Source organism: Phaethon lepturus, unplaced genomic scaffold (assembly GCF_000687285.1).
Source record: "Phaethon lepturus isolate BGI_N335 unplaced genomic scaffold, ASM68728v1 scaffold1136, whole genome shotgun sequence".
Classification (NCBI taxonomy): domain Eukaryota; kingdom Metazoa; phylum Chordata; class Aves; order Phaethontiformes; family Phaethontidae; genus Phaethon; species Phaethon lepturus.
In genome coordinates, this window is record NW_010546744.1 from 1 (window position 1) to 20,194 (window position 20,194).

Sequence of the window (20,194 nt, forward strand, 5' to 3'; positions counted from 1 at the left end):
GGGGGGGTAAGCAGGGCCTTCTGCGAATTGAGGGTGAGAAATGGAAAAAGAGGGTTAGAAAGTCGTTTCCATTCTGCTGAACTTTTGTTTTCTGACCGATAGAGGCCGGTAGAGGACTGTGGAGAAGGAAAGTTTATAACCAGCAGCACCAGGATGGACTTCCCTGCTGCCCAACCAAAACCTGCTGCAGACGGTAAAATCATCTACTATCCTCCTGGAGTGAAGGAGATTACGGACAAAATTACCAACGATGAGGTGGTTAAACGGTTAAAGGTGAGCGATCCTGACCACCATCCCCTTCCCTGCAACTTTTGCTTCTTAAGGTAAACGTTTCAGCATGGGAAAGGAGGACTGCCAGAGAACTGTTTCCTTGTCATAGTTGAAATGTCTCCTCCTTGCCTGCAGACCTTTATGGGAGCACCGCTTCCTTGCTTTTCCTTAAAAGAGCAGTAGTGGTTTTTCTAATTTGTGACTGTATGCTTGCGAGTTCTCTCAAAGCCAGAGTTGATAAACAGCTAATTTGTACGTGAAATACACCCACAGTTTTGGGGAGAGGTCTGAAGTGGAATCATAAGTAATAATTGCAGGATATGTTACCGAAAATTTTTCTCGCTAAGCTAGAAGGTTTTGTGGGTTCCAGCACTTTGAGCAAGTGTAGCTGAGTGGGGGAAACAAGTACATCTAGTTAAGGGTTTTCTTGACTGAAAAGATAGCAAGGTTCATAAACAGCAATGATGAATTTCTGGTTTGTAGATGGAATCTTGAAATTGTTTCATATGTAAAACCTGCCTCAGATATTTCCATTTGATACAATACATATTGTTTCTTTCCTGTTCAGTGTAATTGGTGCTCGGCAAAGTTGCTAAATTCTCATAAGCAAAAGGGACTGTTACAAACGCATCATCTCAGCTTGCTTGACAGCATCCTGTGGGACTGTGAAGGCTTATATCTTTTGTAAAATTTCTTTTTAATCCCTTTTTCCACTGGAAACATGAAATACTGTGGTGATACAGTAGTATTATTTCTTAACTCTATGCTGAAAATAGAGAATAAAGTTGAGCATTGATCAGATACTGGCACAGCTCGTTCGTTAACACCATGGTCTTTGGACTAGAAAGTTGTCATAACCTGGTATTTGGTCCTATGCCCAGGGTGGAAATGTAGTAGTAATTTTTTAGAGATCAGAACTATTGTCTCGTTTGATGATCTGTTTTTCCCGTCACAGCAGTGACCCCACAAAGATTGAAAAAATAGAAATCACGGTCTTGACTAGTCAGTTAGTACATAGAAAAATCTCTTCCCTATAAACGTGAAGGGAATGTAGGCTTTCAGCCATTCCTAGACAATAAGAAAAATAGAATTTCAAAGCCATGCATACATGTTTTGCTGAATTCATATGTGTGTGTGTGTGTTGGCCATAATTTTCAGGCCAAGAACAGATTTTTTTTTTTTTTTTTTTTTGATAATTTTTTAAATGAACTACGGTTAAGGAATTCAGATTACCTTAAAACTGTAGACTAACTTTCAATGGGAACAAACACTTTGCTATTGGACCTACCATCACTGAAACAACAGAGGAAGATTTTTCTTCTCTTACTGGTACTGCTTCATCTGAGTTTGAGGAATTTCTTTGGGCAGATATTTGCTTTACTGAAGCATCAAGAAAACTGGAAATACTGTACATTTTAGAACTTAAACCAGCAAGTATTTTTTCTTTATTGTTTTGTATAGACTTCTATAATATTTGTTTATGAAATCCATGCTTCTTTGTATCAACTTGATTTGTAAGAACAAATCCATTTTGGTATGTGGAATATTATGATCATACAGCGCTTGGGATGGAAATGCTTGAAAAAGTTATTTTCAGTTAAAAGATAACTTTCCACAACTTTAAATATAACTTAATGATAAAAGCCAGCTTTAGCAGAATGTACAAATTCATGCATGAATCAGTCCTTGAAACGGTAGGGTTTTTGCTGCTTTCTTGGCCACAGATGAGCTAAAGATGCTCTGTGTGACTCTTACAGAAGACGCGTGTGTAACTTGGTGTTTTGGCCACCAGGCTTTGGGTCAGTTCCTGCAAATTTTTGTTCTTTTATCTTATTGAAGTCATGGTCAACTTAATTGGCTACAAATTTGTGTCCTTATTAGTAACTTTTCTGATATCACATCTGTATTTTTGTGCCCAGACCTCTTCTTGTTAATGAAGGCTTTTCTTATTATTGGAACTTGAGACATTCTGGGCACCTGTCCCAGAGTGCCTGAGCAGCAGCTTTTGTGCCAAGGACTTTCAAAAAGAATGTTTTTCTATCCTTTCCCTCCTTCTGCTTGGGATTGTGGGTAATAAAATGTAGGCCAGATTCTTTTACAGTGTTTTGATATATCTGTACGATAACATTAGCACTGTCCTGAAAATGGAAGTATTGAGAATTTTAAAATCAACATGTACCTTCTGAGTCATGCAGAAAGGCAAAGCCTCTGGATTGCATATGTATGATGAAGGAGACACCGGTTCAGGTGCTTAATGGAGTCAAAGGTGGTTTCTGGTGTGTTAGGTTACATTGATGGGTTGGTGCTGCCTTAGAGTGGGACAGCATGAGACAGTATGTGATGTATAATTCCAGCTATTGAAGAAGTGATTTTTAACTGTGGTGTGCTATGGCTGGGGACAAGTGTCCATTTAATAGACCCAATTAAGTTTAACCAAACTAGGCAGCTAGCATGTAGCAGAGAATTGAGGCTTACCGTACTTTGACAATAAAAATGATTTTTCTTTAGGCTAATGTTCCTCTTCACAGCGCATCTGTTCAAGTTATATAGTGATCGGTTTCAGAGATGCTTGTCAATTTAGTGAAGCTTGTGGGGAGAGGTGATAACTTTTATTTAACCAAGTGATAAAAGCGTAAAACAACAAACAATTCTAAGGCACCCAAGTGGTCCACTTTCAGTTCCAAAATCAAGCCAGCAACTAAATACAAGTTGAGAAAATTGTTCTAGCAATATTATATTTCTTCCTGTAAGACAGCTGAAGGTTGAAGTTTTAGAAACTCAGCATCTGCTTTGCTGCAAAGCTTCTCTACAACTATTGAAATTTTCTCAAAATTGACTCTATTTTACTGCTATGTCAAACTCCAGACTTACATATTGTTGTCAGTATACTATTAAATCTCAGATAGAACTTTCTTTGTTCACAAGAGAAATGGTCACATTTGTATAAAACCTGGTAATCGTTATGAATAAGATTAATAGTAGAGTACTTGTCAGATATACTAAAAATAGCCCCATCAATCCAAAATGCATAGAGACTGACTTAAACAGCCTTTGTAAGCAAAGCCAGAATTGCTGCTGAAAGAAGTGGCTTGCTCTGCTGCTTGTCCCTTGTTCTCTACAAGCATTTTGTTTTGCCGCATGCCAAAACAGTTGGGTGAACAGATCTGGGTTAAAACTTAGAGGAAAATAAAAAAACCCAAACGTGTGTTAATTTTAACCTGAATCGTTTTCTTGCCTGATTTATCGTGAGACCTCACAAATACTTGTACTGGCATAGGGGAAAAAGGCAACTTCTTTCTGTGGCAGTCCTGCCTTAGAGTGTTGAAGGACCTTCAGAGTCAGTTTGAATGTGGAAGTTTGCAAATGTTATCTTTGGAGATAGTTTTATAGAAACAATGCAAAAGTCCCCGTCTCACATCTTGCCTCCTAGATTTTTTAAGTAAAAGAAATAATGTACGATGACGAGTTCAGATACAGCTTTGCACCAACAACTATACAGTTTGGTAAAGTGTATGCCAAGTCTGTAGAAGAAAGTGCAGCGTTTTCTTTTACCTATAGATATCAGTGTAACCAACACTAATTCATAAAATCCGTAAAAAGCACATTTAATTAGACAGTGAAGATACAAAAGTACCCCCCCCCAAAAAAGGAATTTTCTGAAACATTCCAAAGGAAAAGGAGTGATAAATTAGCTTCAGCATAGAGATTTTTAACAGAGGTTTAAGGCAGTGTGAAAACCTGTTTTTGTGAAATTAAGAGGTTTATAGGTTAGAATTTATTGAGGGCGATGTAGTTCTTCTTTATCATAGCTAGGGTAAGTATTCTGGGTTTTGGGGTTTTTTTGTTGTTTGTTTTTTGTTTGGGGGAGTAATTTTCCTTTTGTTTTTCAATCAGTCCAGTAGCCTTGTTTTGCTTTTTTCATGGTGACAGTCTGGCAAGGTATTTGCTGTGAAGGTTTCTCTTGATTTCCACAGGTACCCTTCCACCTTCTCCCCAATTCTGCCTCTGTCACCCCACCCGAAGGCCTAGCTTGTGATCAGCTGAGGAAGTTAGCGCTCCTTGTGTGCCTTGAAGTCTTCCTTATCTTGTCCCATGGCATCTCTTAGTTATCTGATATGTATTTGTGCCAGAGTGAAACAAACACTCCTGCTCCTTCTTCTCATTGTCTTTCTGCATGTTCCTCTGGCTAGTAGATGTTGGTATCTTTGTAGTTGGCCCTGTTGTGTCTTTACCTTTGGAAGATTATCCTCATGTCGTTAGAAATAGTTAATGTAATAATTCATCATACTATGCGCGGGTGTGTTTTAGGGATCTGTTACATAATGTTAAAATTGGGGAAGGTTGCTTTTCTGCTACTTAAATGTTTTGCAGTAGGCTGGAAATAGGTGGGGGGGGGAAAGCTGTTCTTTGCTCACCCTGATATTTCTGTATAAGTTAATGGCCACTCTCTGAGGTTGAGTAGTTAGATGGATCTTTGATCTGACTTGTGCTACCTGACTATGCTTACGATAGTTATTTTGAACAAAACTAAAAAATACAAATTAGATCTGGGAGTAGAAAATCTACTTCCCGTTGTGTAATACATGAGAATTTGGTATGTTTGAGGGGAAAAGGTATACATATTAAGTATGTTGGGTTGTATTAGTTAATAAATACTATTTGTTGGCAAGACTTACATGACATGGGTACTTTCATGGCTTAGCATCTGACTAAGTTACATGCTTATATTTCAGAATTTTAAGTAGTTTTGTGGAGGTCATATTGCCAGCTTACAGAAATGGTCCGCAGTTAATTATTCCAACAATTTTAAAACTTCCATTAATTGTATTTAACTGTAGACGGCAGTTTGCAATGTTCTTGAGCTATTGCTGGCCACCTAAGCCTACAGCCAAATTTCTAATTTGATTTTGCTCATAGTTTAATCTTTTTAATTAGTTTGACTCTTGTAACAATCAAGTTTTTCATTAACTAGGACAGGCCACTATTCAGAGGAGAAGAAATCTTGTTCTGATTTTTTTTTTCCAATGGAATATTAGCTGTTTGCTTTGTAAATGTCCCAATTTAATCAATCCTTAGAGAAATAGAGTATATAGGCTCACCCAGTTCATCTAGATGTTACTTAACTTCAAATTGATTGATGATGAGACCCTTCAGTTTTATATCTGATAATTTTCTTTTGTTACAAGTGCATCAGTAATTAATGGCAATTTCACGTGGACAATATTATTCTAATGGTTTCCTGGCAACAAGAAGATAAATACATTGTGAATGAGAGGAAGCCCCAATTTAAAGCGGGGGGGGGGGGGGGGGGAAAAAAAAAATAGAGGCTGCTGAATTAGGAATGATAGCTTCTGATCGTTGACCACCAAAATGGACAGACTAGTTCAGAAGTCCTTATGCTCTCATTTATTCTATTATAAGCCTCGAAGAATTATTAATTATTAAGTATGGGGTGAGGACATGATGTTAATCACAGTTTAAAAGATGGGGAACTGAAGAGCTACTGAAAGGAAAAAAAAATCCGAACAAACCCAAACACAAGAAAGACGAGCTGGCTTCATATGCCTGATTTGGCATTTCTAAAATGTAACTTCTGAAGTGACTGTGCATTCTGTTGCACTTTACATGTTCAGACCCCAAGTTCCTTTGATTTCAGTTACATTTCTGAGTGCCTAACTCTTCTATAAACCAGGCCTCATCATCTCTGCTTAAGAATGCAGAAAATTACAAGTATTTTCTGTGAAAACTTTGTTATAGGCTGTTTAACAGGTATCGTATAGAAACTTTATAATAGGTGGGAGACTAGCATGCAAGTCTTCAGGCTTAACTGTTTTAAAACATGGGCTAGAATATTCTTTTCCTGCAATATTTTCCTTCAGTTACAGTCTTCCAGCTTCAGTAAGTAAGAAAGGGGGCCTTTGGGCAATACACTCCTCTACGAAACAACCTTGATTATCAACTCCAGAGCAAGTCCTTTCTGTGGACTGAACAAAGTAATAGCTTCAAGTTTTTGGTTGTTTGGTTTTTGCGTTTTTTTTGGGGGTGGGGTGGTGTTTGTGTTGTGGTTTTTTGGGGGGTGGTTTTTTGGGGGTTTTGTTTTGTTTTGTTTTTTTAAAGAAAGATATGTAATCACTTACCAAATACCGTATTAACATTAGGATTGAGGAGACTGACTAGAAGTTTGAGAAGTATGGGATTGTTTCCCTTGGGAAAGAGATGGATAAGAGTTGCTGTGATAAAAGCATACAAAATAATGAATGGCAGATAGTAAATTAGGAATTTCTGGGTTTGCCTCCCTCTGCTGAAGAAAGAGCATTCATTGAAATTGAAACTTAAAAAATTGTGGAGGGTTAAGTATTTCTTAGGGTCGTACTGGAAGTTTGTGGCAGAGCTGATGATGTCTTTAGTGTAAGTGACATGCTTTAATCTTATAAATCACTTGCTTTAGGTAGGTGTGCCTGTCAGTATGTATTTTTATGGTATAATGTGGGAGACTTGTTGTGTATTCAAATATTTTAAATTAAGTTTGGATACAAAATCCTTGACATCACTGCATTCTTATGAGGGGTTTGTATGCATAAGTTTGCAAAACCACAGGAGCCTTAGCTGTGCTCAAAGACTCATAAACGAAGTGTTAATCTCACAACAGCGCTATGAAGTGAAAGAAAAATTATCCCTTGGTTTGCAGACAGTAATATGGAGATGATTGATAGGAAGGGAAATCAAACATCATCTGAGGTTACTTTTCTTCCTTGTCTACCTGAATCAATTCATATTGATTGAATATGAATTCAATATACACATTTTGGCTCCTTAATGCCTATGTGTATCTTTTGCTACCGAAAAGAAAAACAACATGCAAAATAATTAGCAGATCATTCATTCACAGTATATATTATAGCCATTTTGGTAGTTAAAGAAACAAAACTTTTGTCTAGTCCCCAATCTGTGTTAAACATTCTTCATATATGATTTTTTTTTCCAAACTGCAGTATCTTCTTAATCACTATTGTTACCTAGAAATCTGAAACACATGCTTATTATTGGTGTCACTCAAAGCAATGTGCGTTTGCTGGCTCTGCAGCTGCAGTAAACTAATGAACTGTATTCCCACTGCTGTGCTGACATCAGAATTTGGCTGTTGCAAAGATGTCTCAAGCGTGATGAAGTACTGTTAAAGGTAAAGATAAAATTGGCACAAAGTTATGTTCCTGCTTAGAAATGAAGGTTGAAAACTTTGTAGTAGCTAGATAGCATGGGATATCCTAAACATACGTTTTATTTATGTGAGACACATGATACATACTTGTCTGATGGAGATGTCAGCGCTGCGGTGTTAGAATCGGTTTTGCAGCTATGGTGTGGGGGGGAAATCCATTCAAATTTACTGTGAAGACTGGTCAGCCTTTTTAATGTCTTAGTTATTCTCAAGTGAGTTCCCATTTCTTTCTAGTTGTTCAATGGTACTGTATTGTCTTCCACTAATAGAGCCTGTCACTTTTTGCTGAAACACTCTTCAGTGTAGTCATTAGCAATTTTAGGCCTTATATTATGTTTTTAGTGTTACATTTTAATACCACATAGTAGAAATTATGATGTCTATCTCCAGGAGATTTATCAAAACTTTCCAAACTGTTGAAGAGAAAAGTTTTGCCAGTTTTGTACTGGCAAAATACATTCATAAGCATCAGAGACGTATGTCTTTTCTATTTCCAAACAAATTTTTGAAGTGATACAGGCATTAAAGATGAAAGAAAAGGAGAAAGAACATTTTTTTAAAAGGAGTTTGAAGAAATAAACTATTTCTGGAGTCTTCTCTTACGCCCTTCTTTGCTGGCTACAGCACCTGAAAAATGTACACGCTTAAAAAAAAAGAAGATATGTTCATGTTTATTAAAATTAATATTTGCTTGCAGTCATTAAAGAATTCCCTTTCCTCTGCAATTGTAGTCTCTGTCTGTCTTATGGCTTTCTATGGAAATAACCTGATAGACCATCAGGGAATAGCTTGAGATCTCCAGATTTCCAATAGTTTTTTTTACTATTATGTAACTTACTGATCTTTAAACTATTTTCTCACTGCATCTAACACGAGAGACCATCAAAAGACCAACTTCAAACTTGTACTTCTTATGAAAATCTTACTACCGTAGTTTCAAGTGCCCAGGAATTAGTCTCTCAAAATGGAAAGAAAATGTATTTGTGTTTTTCCGTTTACTTTGTATATATGATAGTGCTTTGTCTGGACAAATCTTTTTAGCTTGCTTTTCTAATGAAATAAGGTTTCTATCTGATCAGCAGGTCTAATTTTGTTGCTACTGATCTTCCCTGAAGTTACATTAGTTCAAAATTTGCTGGTGGTTGGGCAAAGGATCAGAGATGGAAGATTTGTCTAATTGGTGCTGAGCAGAACAGAGACATCTGAATTCTGTTCATACAAAGGGAGATGGACCAGCACTGTTAAAGGTTTCAAAAGGCAGCAGCCCGTGTGCTAGCTGGAATAAATTCAAGTAATTCCCTCACGGATGTTTCAAACGTTGTAGGGGATGTGCTGCCCCCTCCCCAGTTCTCCAAGCAGGGCACCCAGAGGGGAGTGGGCAGGTAGTGCAGGAGGATGAGAGTGAGGGATGCAAGAAGGGAGTGAGTTGGCAGCCCTCTTGGAGCAGAGTGATGGGGAGCAGATCTGTTGGAAACCAGCCATCGTTAATTTTGCTGCTTATGATAAAACTTATTTCATATAGCAGCAGTAAAGGAGATAAACATCTAAAATAAAGCCCCAAACCTTTTTAATACTCTCTTAACCCACAGACTGGTAGAGGACTGTGCATGGTATTTGAAAATATTACTAATTTTTTTAAGTTAAAGTGGTGGATTTTTAACAACTAAAAATGATACCTGCTTTCCTTGATTGTCTTGATGAAAAGTGCTTATGCGATATGCTATTACAGAAAGGGTAAAGCAAAAATTAAAAGAAACCCAACCCACAAAAGTAGCTAAAAATCTCAAAAGCCTATCACTAAGTTCCTTAGTTAATGTGTTCTGTAGTATTTTTCTTACATAATTTTTTTTCCAGTTTATTTTGGCTGCTTAGGATCATGATGATGGTACAAATGTTGAAGTAAAATGCGAGCAGTGAAAGTAAAATTGAACTTAGGAAGTGCTTAATATAAAGAAAATTTGCAGTTATAACCTTATGATTATGCCATAATGTGGATGTGAAAAGAAGTTTGTTAAAATAATTTGTTCCTTGAAAAAGATAAACTGACTTGTGTTACCAATTTAATGAAAGTGCTATTGGATATTTCCTCTTAATATTTTTACTCTATTTTCAGACAAAGTAGTCAAAGTAGGATAAATCCTGTTATTTTAATATAATTTTGCATTTGAACTGTGGTGTTCTTATGTTACTATTTGAAAAAAAAATACATATACTTGATTATCCAAAATGCAGTAATGGTTCTCCATAATAAATTCATTATTGAAATTTAATCAAACCATATTCACAGTTTAGTAGGGAATTACTTGAAATTAAACTTTAAGGAATATAAAAATTGTTATTTTCTTGTGATTTAAGAGTAAAACCTGATACTTGGTCACTTAACTCTCACTGACTGCAGTGCCTTTCAGTGGGCTTTAGTCCTGATGTCCTAGTCAATCAGAAAGGATATAATTTTTCTTTAAAAACTGTGTTTACGTGAAACAGTGAAGAGGAGCTGTTCAGAAATTATACTCCTTTGTTCATGCAATGTATTGTAGAATAAATGGGGGGAAGTTTAATTCTTAAGCTGTTGCAATAATAAGAACAAAATAAGGTAAACTCAATACTTTTGATGGTAGAAACATAATTCAGCATTCTAGGGGGAGGTGGAAAAGGTTACTCTATATGGGGGTTTTTTTTCCACAGGTGGTTCTTTCTTAGCACTGAATTGCTGCAAAGTTAACATTCACTCATTTAGAAAGCAAAACAAAGAAATGCAAGGCAACTTTAAAGCTTTTTGCTGAAAATACATGTTTATTTAAATACTTTATTCAGTCATCCTTTGTAAATGTAGTTGGCATGTGTCACTATTTCTGAAAAACTTCTAATCCATCTTTTTTCTCTAAAGCTCCCACTTCTGCTATCGCCAGTAAAATTCCAGTGGCAAGAAAAGAAGTACTATTTTTGCTTGTGTGAAGTCAGTAAATGAAGGTCTAGGAATTGCATTCGTGAGCTGTTAGTGACATTTTTTCTTAGAAAATATGTGTAGAATATGAAAGTAGGCATAACTCTAAGCCTAAGGGAAATTGGAAAATCTGGAAATAAGATTTCAGCTTTGTTCCAGTTGGAGCTAGTAGCCTAGACTGCTGTGAAATCATGAGAATTTTGCTGTAGGAAATGGGAGGGCTCACCAAGTGCAAAAACCTGTATCTTTGTAGAATACATACACAGTACAACTGGAAGTAGGTCTGTAGAAAACCCAGTAAGTTGTAAAAAAACCCTACTCTTTCAACCGGGAGTGAAAACCAAGTTAAACCAAGGCTATGTTTCTAAACCTTGCTGGGAAAGCGGGGGTGGCATGTAACATTTTCCAAAGTTACGCTCTTTCAGTCCTAGCCTTTCTTTCCCTTTAAAGGTTAAAACACCTTCAGCCAGATTACAAAGTAAAAAGGTTGCCATTTAACTTAGTTTCATTTTGACATCTTTGCCTATTGTTCTTAGTTTAGGTTCATGTGCAAATTGGAGCATTCTGATCTGAGTTGGATTTGTGATGTAGATTAAAGCATACTCATCCTAGAGTTGCAGCTCGGTGTGCCACTCCATTTCTAATGCTAAAATTGGTTTCTGATACCCATATACATCTATGAGGGTGGAGTTCTCCACTATACTTTATCTAGCAGTGAAGGTGGTTTGAGAGACGTCTTCAGGTACTTTCTTACATTGGCTCTGCCTCCTGAGAAATTGTGCTGTGGAGCTGTGCCCTAATTCACGCTGTCTTGAGGCTCTTCAGAGTCACTCAGACTTCAGTCTGTATGTGGGCTGTTAGGAGTTTAAGTTTCTGTATACTATCTGATTTAACGCCTGTCAACACTTTGGTTAAAAGCGTGGCATCATGCAACATCCCCATAAAATTAATTTTAAAACTAGGCTCAACATTTTAGAAATGAGGAAAATATTAATTGCTAGCATTTTTAGAGGCTTTGTCCAGAGTTCTCCCACTGCTTTTCATCATCTTTTTCAATTTTGTGCTCAAAAATGAAACTGCCGGCAAAAATAATTTCATCAGGAAGGTGAAAAGGTGGAAGGGTAAGTAATGACAGGTTAGTTCTGCAGAGTATTGCGAGTCAGTTTAGTAATCTGAGCTGACCTGCATAGCGGGTATTTTCACATAGTCAAAAGCAAGTTAGTTTATCTAAAAGTAAAAAATGCAAATCCTCTTTACAGAGTGCCAGAATTGTGTTTTGGAAACTTGTCATCCTGATGCTGTTGTACCTGACTGCTTTGAGTGCTCCTAAGCTGGTGCTGCTACTGAAGGAAACAGTTACTCATCATCACCGCTGCTGCCATTGCTGTTCAGGGAGAATAACGATGCAGTTGTTTGCCTTATTTCAGTCAGCAGCACTCTCAAAGTCATAGAAACGAATCAAGTTTGTGAAGAGTAGGAAGAGAAGAGTGAAAAAGAGAGGCACATAGTGACTCTAGGCGAGGAGGGGGAAAGTAGTATAGTTGGAAAGGCTGTAGTTGCTACACCAGTAGCTGGAGCATTGCCCTGAAGCAGACCCTAATGTGCTTCACGTTACTGGAACGTGTGGAAGCACAAACACCAAAGCCAGCACTTTGAGCGAGTGAAGTACTCTTGCTTGCTTGTGGGCCATCCTTTTTCACACGCCAGCCCAGGTGTGCAGTCATTTACTACCCTCTCCTTGTGCTGGCAGAAGCTGTATGACAATCTCGGGCTGGCAGAACTGTCACTTGCAAGTGACAGCTTAATTGGGAACACTGTGCTCATTGGGTTTGACTTTAATGAATCTTTAAGTTGATTTAATAAACTGCACCCTAGGATTGGGCTGAAGCAGTCCCCACCCTCCCCTGTGCATTTCTACAGCCATGTAGTGAGCTGGTTCAAGAAGCAGATCTATCTGAAAAGTAACCTGGCCAGAAAAAGGGATTTTTTCGGTAGTGTCACTCATCAGTCGCATGCGTGCTGGAGTAATGGAGGGACAGGTCTGACAGATTTGGGTTGACTCACACTGCCATAAGACTGCACCCTAAGAAATTCTACAAACATCCCTCACGCCCCAATTTGGCGAGGCAGTATCTGTATACAAAATGAAGTGTGTCCCTTGTTTTGGCGAGTGGCAAATGTAAGTGCAGTGAATGATGTGCTAACCTTCCAGATCTGAAAAAGAAACCAAGGTGCAGAGGAGAATGTTCTCTGGTTAGAAACAAATGAAATCAGTGTCGCGTTCATACACAAATGTGTGGATTGTGCTGGTGCCAGTAATTTTGAACTACCGTGAATGTTGTGGAATCCACCATGAATTTTCTAATGTTTTAGCTGACTGGCTGCTGTAATAGATAGTACCATTCATCCTAATACATTCAAATTAAATTGATTTTATATTGGAATTCAGAATTGGTGTGGTAATACTTAGTGAGAGGTACTTAACGTACACTTCTTTCTCTAGGAATGTTTGGTTTCCTCTTTCCCCCCCCAACTGTCTTTCCCATTTGTACAAAAGAAAGAATTTGAGTTTTCAGTGTTTTTCAGGGCTCCCTAAGCCCGATGGCTCACAGTTCCGTATCTGTGTTATGATTATGAGATGTGGTCTTTGATGTTTAGACTGGTCTTTTCCTGTTCTACAGTCCAAACTACTGAGTCTTGTGCTATGACTTGAACTGGAGTAGGCGGTACAGGCCAGTGCTTGCAAACAGATTTGTCTTCATGCCAGCTCTCATTCTTATTTTCTTTCCCCTCCTAACGCTTGCTGTAGTTGATTGTTCTTTAAACAAAGACTTGTGCTAACTTACAGGAGGTATATCTGTCTGTAGGGGAATATGTGTGTGCGTATGTACGCATATACAGAAACCAATCTTTTATTTCCAGATAATCACACATTCAAAAAAAATTGTACTACCCAGCAGATAGGCACCATAAATAGCTTTCTCCCCTAAGCATGAACTGATAAAATGCAAGTAGTAGAATCTTTTTTTGTGTCATCCCAAAGCCAGCATTATTAACACTCCACAGGGCTCATAGCAGGGACAGACCACAAGTTTACTGTTGCACATGAAGCTCTTACAGAATTATTAACGGAAAGTGAAAACCCTTCTTTTTTTAAGTGTTACTCATTTAACTCATTTTTCTTACATTTCAGGGCCTGAGAATTGTGCAGAATATATTATTAAGGACTCCTTGATAGGCCGAAAATCTGTCTGCTGTTGAAAAATGCTTGAACATAATTTTTTTTAGTCTGTGAAGAGACAGTATTTACAAGGAGCTTGCACTTTTGTGGTGGTGTATGCATTAAAATTCTGTAGTTGCCAAACTTCAGCTAACCTTAGAACTGATTTTTGCCCATTTTTCTAGTAGTAATTTGTTTGTGTATGGAAACTTTTATGAAAATAGCTGCATGGGAATGTTGACAGAAGCTGTTGGATGAAGTTGTATGGATAATTTTGATTATACAAATCCTCAATTTGAGATAATATGACTTCATCTCATGTTATTGAGTAGGTTTGTGGCTTGTTGTTTCATTTTGTGTTATTATTAAAATAAACCTTTACATGTAATCTTCAGAAAGCTTCAAAATAACACTTAAGAAATTAATATGAGGATATGCTTTACATGTATTCACCAGTCCGTAGTATATTGGGATTCCTGGGGTTCAGTCTTTTTGTTTGTAAATAAATTCTGGAGACCTTAAGTGAAGTCTTGATTAAAAATCTAATTGCCTTTCAAGTGTTTCATGGTATATGATAAAAATTGTGAGTAACTGATACCATTCATGACCAATGGATCAAGTGTTCAGAGGCTTGACCAACACAAAGAAACTTGGGTACATTGATTCTACATAAAAATCATGTGGCAAAGGGAAGTTAGATGGAGGCTGATACCAATTTTACTATAAACTGACTTTGTGCTGTCTTAATTCAGACCAGAATGCATGCAGAACTGTCATACGGAAAATGTGGGGGGGAGATGTTCTGGTTTTCTTGGGCTTCTCTGAGATTGCTGACCAGGAGATACTGCTTTCTCACCCAAGTGATAAGCATACAGAATACAAAATGCTTAAGACGGAAGAGTATGTTCAGTGATGGGAAAACTACTTTTCTACCACTTGGCCTCTCAATACCCAATACCCACAAGAATCAGCTGTCTTCTGAAGTGCTCTTTCTGACACCTGAAAGCAGCTCCGAAGCAAATTCAAAACAACTGTTGTAGACAGAGCATGAGCCATATGCAGGTGGCCACTACCTGACTTGTATGTTACCCCATGATGTTACCACTATTAAGATAACCCTGTGTGCGAGCAGTCAGAGCTCTGGCAAAAAAAGACAAATGCTTGAAGTTAAAGCTGAGCAACACAGTGGTTTCAAGCAGGCAGCAGGAAGCATCTTTCTCCATCTTTCAGTTTCCTTTGCTGGATGTTTCCCTATAGTACTTAATACTTCTTGGTCCTTAGTACAAGGCTGTATTTACCACTAGTGAGGAAACTGTCAATAATAGCATCTGGGAGTAACACCTTCTGGCCTCTCTACTTTGCTAGGAATTTCATCCCTATCCAGATTACAATTATTTACTTTACTCTCAAGGTCTGGAATGCGATTCTGTGGTTAATCTCATCATGAATGTATCAGTATTTTGTGACTATCTAATAAAAATACTGAAGCATTTTCCTCAATAGAAGTTACTTGGGCAGCAACTTGTTGTCATCTCTTCCTACACTAATTTCCTGTAAAATTCATAGTCAAATCTTAGGTCTCAGCCCTTTTCTTTAAGGTGCTAAATGGCTTCAGCTTAATGCCTGAATTTTAGACCCTAAAGGTTATAGTTGACAGTTTTTGTTTCCTGATCGTAAATCTTCACCAACAGCATTTTTAGGATGTTCAATGAACTCCCACAGCTATTGAAGGCTGTTGCAAACCCCCACAATCTGTAGGCCAAGGTGCACTTCTGAAGTCTTCCTTTCTTGCTATGAAAATGCAATGCGGAATATTTTTATTTCAAATTAAAAAACAAACAAACAAACCCCTCACCAAACTACCAAAAACAACAACACAAATTCAGCCAGAATAAAATACTGCACTGTTACATTTTTCTTTCTGGGATGAAAAGGTGAGAGAACAAACACAGCAAGATATATTCCATAGGTTTTTGTTTGTTTGTTTGTTAAACCATTTCAGTATACTACTGACCTGCATGCTGTGATCATGAGGGTGATTTAAAAAGAAAAATATGAAAAAAACCAAAGCCAAAACAAAACAGACCTGCGCAAACACCAGAAAAACATCCTACAGAACATGAATGAAACTGAGTTTCATTCTGGTTTGGCTTTTGAAGAGTAAAAGCAATGGAATTTCATGTATTTTAAGTCTTGTATATGCAAGCTTAAAACAAACATAAGAGACTTATATGGGGTTTGGGATCTGAAGGCAATAACTATACAGTGTAGAATGTTTTTAGATAAGGAAAGTTAAATTTTGTGCTTATGTCTCATGCTTAGGAAAGATCAAGTGGTTTATTCTGACAGTCACCTGATCAACTAGTTGTCATTCTCCTGCAGAGTTTGTATGTGAGAGATCTGTTGTGCCCTTTTATAGGGCACATGTTTCCTCTCTTTTTCAAATTTTCCCAATCATTGGGTTTTATAATATGTTTTAGCTGCTTTTTAAATCTCCAGCACATGCATGTGTACTGCTGTTCTGAGGTCACTGCAGCTGAGCAAGTGGAGTTGAGTCTCTGTTCAATTTTTGAGTCAGAGAAACAAAAATCAAGGATCATCTTTAAACAACAAGGCATTATTTTTTGCTTGTGGCTTCAGGCCACTTCAATCCAGTACTCTTCATGAAGTGTGCACTTTCTTGCATGTTCTGGGCAATCATAATTTTTTAGGCTGAGGCTTGCTGCCCTCTCTGTAAGCTTCTCAGATTTCTCTTTGGGACTGTCTCTTTGTCACAGATGCAGACATCTGTGAAATGACCAAATCCTTTGCGAATGGATAAGGAATTTATGTTCATGCTTGGGGTACAGGTTAGTATTGTTTCAGGTGTCTGATCTTATAAAGAGAATCGGCCGCATCTTCCAGGTATTTCAAGTGATGGCAAAAGTTGCTCACTGCTGAGGTGTATGCACTGTCTTGAGACAGTGGTACTGTTGTATTGGTAGAATTTATTGAATAAGTTTAAATAACTGTACTATTAGACTCTTAGAAACTGTAAAATTTAGTGGGTAGCAAAATACTATATTTCTAATAAGGTAATAAACTAGCTGCTGAGGTAATTTTAAAGAACCAGAAGGTAAAATATTAACAGGGCCATAACCTAAAGAAGTGGATTGATTCTTACACTGTTTTGTACTTTTGGGGTTGAAATATCTGAAATTTTGTCATGGAGAGGATAAGTGATTTTTCTGGATGAACATGACACAGCATTTTGCAAATACAGAACTACTGTGCCTCAAGTGCTTTTTTAAGTATGTCGGACCTTTAAAAATTTTCTGTGATTCCTGTTTTAGGCATTCTTTATGAGAATGTTGCTGGCAGGTATTTAAATGGTATGTAGTACTTGCAGGTTGCAGATTTCAGCAATGTAGTTTAGTGAAATGTTATTTTAATCTAAATTCAGCATGGCTAATTCTGAACACTGAACTTAAATAGTGTATTTAAATATATAAATTAAATACATTAAATATATAAATAGCATATTTTTAAATAAAAATATACGATGACTTTTCAGCCTTTAACTTTGAAGTCTCCCTGATCTGAGTTCTTCCTTGCATAGTTATATGATTTCTTTCCTTTCTTTTCCCCCCCCCCCCAAAAATACCCCTTTTTTTTCTTTAAGATAATGAAGTTGTTATACTAATTGGAGAGCTTAAAAATAAAGCAGAAGTGAAAGTAGAGTGTAAAATGGGAAAACACTGCACAATGCAGGTGATGTTGGTAGATTCGCCAAGAACAGTCTGGGGGAATCTGTCTAGTGGTGGGTGCCTAATGTCTGTAGTGGGAATGGTCGTACCATGAAGTCTTCATCTGAAGTCTGTTTTTAGCAGAGAAAGGAAATTTCACTGCTCTCTGATTTTTGGGACATTGGTGATCTTTATATATTTCACTAAAACAATTTTAGTACAAGAAGCCTACTTACTGGAACCTCTTAAAGTCAGACATATTTTGAAAACAGTCTTAAAAAAAAAAAAATCTTTGCAATAACACTTTATATCTGATATATTGCCTGCTTCTAATCTTAGCAAAATCAGTAGCTGTAAAACTCTGTGATTACATATGAGGAATGCTGAGGGACAGGTACAGCAGTTACGGGCATATTCTAGCTATGTACAAGGCAAGAATTTGATGGAACTGATAGGCAAAATAGTTGCAGAACTCTTGTGGAGGAAATCAAGAGTTAAAGTTCTCAAAACGTTAGGGAAGAATTCACAGACAAGGCTTTATTAGCCCAGAATTAAGGTAACTGCAGAAAATCAACAAAACCACCACAACTCTGGGGGGTGACATATTATCCTTTAAAATAGTATTGCTAATCCAGAAAGGTATAGTAGAGCTCTGTAAAAGTAGTAATTTGATTGTCTGTCTTTAATTAGGCAAAAAAAGTCTGGGTTTTGGCAACAGAATACATATTTTGGATGGGGGATAATTTTCAGTCAGCTCAACATAGCTACATGACTTGAAAATACTATTAAAATGTTTAGCAAAGTTAGAACCAAGTGAAAACATAGTCCTGTGACTAGTGATTGGGTGTAAACATCAAGATCCAACAAATAAAAACAGATGTGAGATAGAGATGTGAATGGGAAAAACTCCTTTTTTTTTTTTCCTGTCTTCCTTTCCTTTCTTCAGTCTCCTGCCTTTGCCTTTTCCTTGGACATACAAATGCACCTCACTTCCATACCCAAAGTGGAAAAGTCTACATTCTTGTGTGAAACACTGTATCACAAAATGAACAGTAAAATCATTAAAAATAACATTTTAAATATGGTCATGTGAAGTCCTCCAAAATGCTTTCTGTAAATAATATATTAAATTTGAAATATTTCCACACTTTTAATATTGGCAATTATGATGGTAATATTACAAGTTGAATTTATTGTAGATGCCTCATATTATTCTTTGCTACCTACATCACAATAAAATACATAGGCTTGTCATCTTCATTTTCTAGGCTTATTTCTCAGAAACTGCATATCCTACATGCAGTCCTTATGTTTTTAGCATTATCCTGTTGCTGAGCACTGTGGATTTTGATTTTCATATCCTTATATCAGCAATATTGGTGCCTTTTATTTTCCTTTCAGTTTCCCACCACATTTTAATGAAAATTTTAAAAGAGGAAAATTTCTTAACAATATTTTTTATTCATTTAACAAGTATCAGAAATCAGTCTTTATTACTAGGGATACTCGTCATTATTCAAAGTAAAATGATTTAAACTTAATAAATTAATTCTACCAATACAATACTTTCCATGCACTAATTATACATAATTTTCTTCCTCCTTATGAAAGAATTAAATAAGACTTATAGCCAGGAAAGCACTCCAAATATGTTTCAGGTCCAATTTTTCACATACCGACTTTTTTTATGTGCCTTAAGAATTTCCAGAAATGTCATTTTTAATAGGGCTACTTAAAAACAAAATGAACCCCCCAGCCACACACAGAGTAAGCAAATTTCTGCATTTTGCCTTCAGTCCATTCTAGAAGTGCCCTGGTTTTGAGCTTGGTAGCTGCCTAAAGACTTTGTTGTTGTTGTTGATAGTATAGATAGTAGTGCTGAACAGGTAGCAAAATTTTCTGGTAAAATAATGCTTCATTGGAGCAAGCTGAATGGAAGTTTTTTTCAGAAGTGTGTCTGGTTTGGTAGGTGCAGTAGCTGGTACACCACCAGCTGCTGGCTGAAGTTTGCTGCAGTGAGATAACAGGAATGTCCATGTCATCCAGTCCCTTCTGGGGAGCAGGTTCTGGTTTGATGTGCCATCGATTAGAGGGTTTTTATTGTTGTTGCTGGGTGGTAGTATTAGTTTTGATTGTGAAATATCAACACTTCTTACAGCTTGAGAGTTCTGATGTTTGTCCAGCCTTTCACATGGGAATGGAAACCCACGACTTCTGCGTTCTAGGTAATTGTCACTAATATGACAGTTCTGTATTAAGGCTCCAGTAGACAGGCACACAGACAAAATTCTTCAGTGCATTTTTATCACTAGATACGGGTTCATGCTAGAGTTTCACATTATTTACTTCCTAATGTTCAGTCTTAAGGCTCAGTGGACTCTGGTTCCTAAAGAAACCAGAAAATTAATGTTGTGGCTGAAGAATGTTTTCTTGTTCACCTCAATACCCTCTTATGCTACTGAGTACAATGATATTATGTGTAATTGCCAGTCATTGAATGAGTTCCATGAAAGAAATTTTAATTTATTTCTTCTCTTACTGTCACAGACTTTGCAATCAAAGCTAAAGATCAAAGTACAAATATTTTGCATCATTTTCTGCTTCAGTAGGTGTAGCAAGTTTTCAACTCACCACAATTTACAAGGTTGCTGAAATAGAAAAAGTATTTTTTAAAAAAAAAAACACCTTTTTTGGTCTCATTTATCGGTTGTGTTGGAACACAAGCAGGAAAGAGAGCATAACGTGCTTTATACACCCCGTGTTCTGGATGACTGTCAGCAAGACTGTATGATGTACCACGGGATGGCACCTGCACC

General features: G+C 37.1%; 1 protein-coding gene across 2 annotated transcripts in view; it reads left to right on the forward strand.

The window, feature by feature from the left end:
• Window positions 1-106: 106 nt before the first annotated feature.
• Window positions 107-20,194, forward strand: part of PDS5A (PDS5, regulator of cohesion maintenance, homolog A (S. cerevisiae)) — an 84,721-nt gene continuing 64,633 nt past the window's right edge. For both annotated transcript variants that reach the window (XM_010289396.1, XM_010289397.1), the window contains exon 1: window positions 107-273. In XM_010289396.1, coding sequence (XP_010287698.1) covers window positions 154-273 — 120 coding nt within the window. In that variant the 5' untranslated portion in view covers window positions 107-153. The remainder of the gene's footprint in view (window positions 274-20,194) is intronic.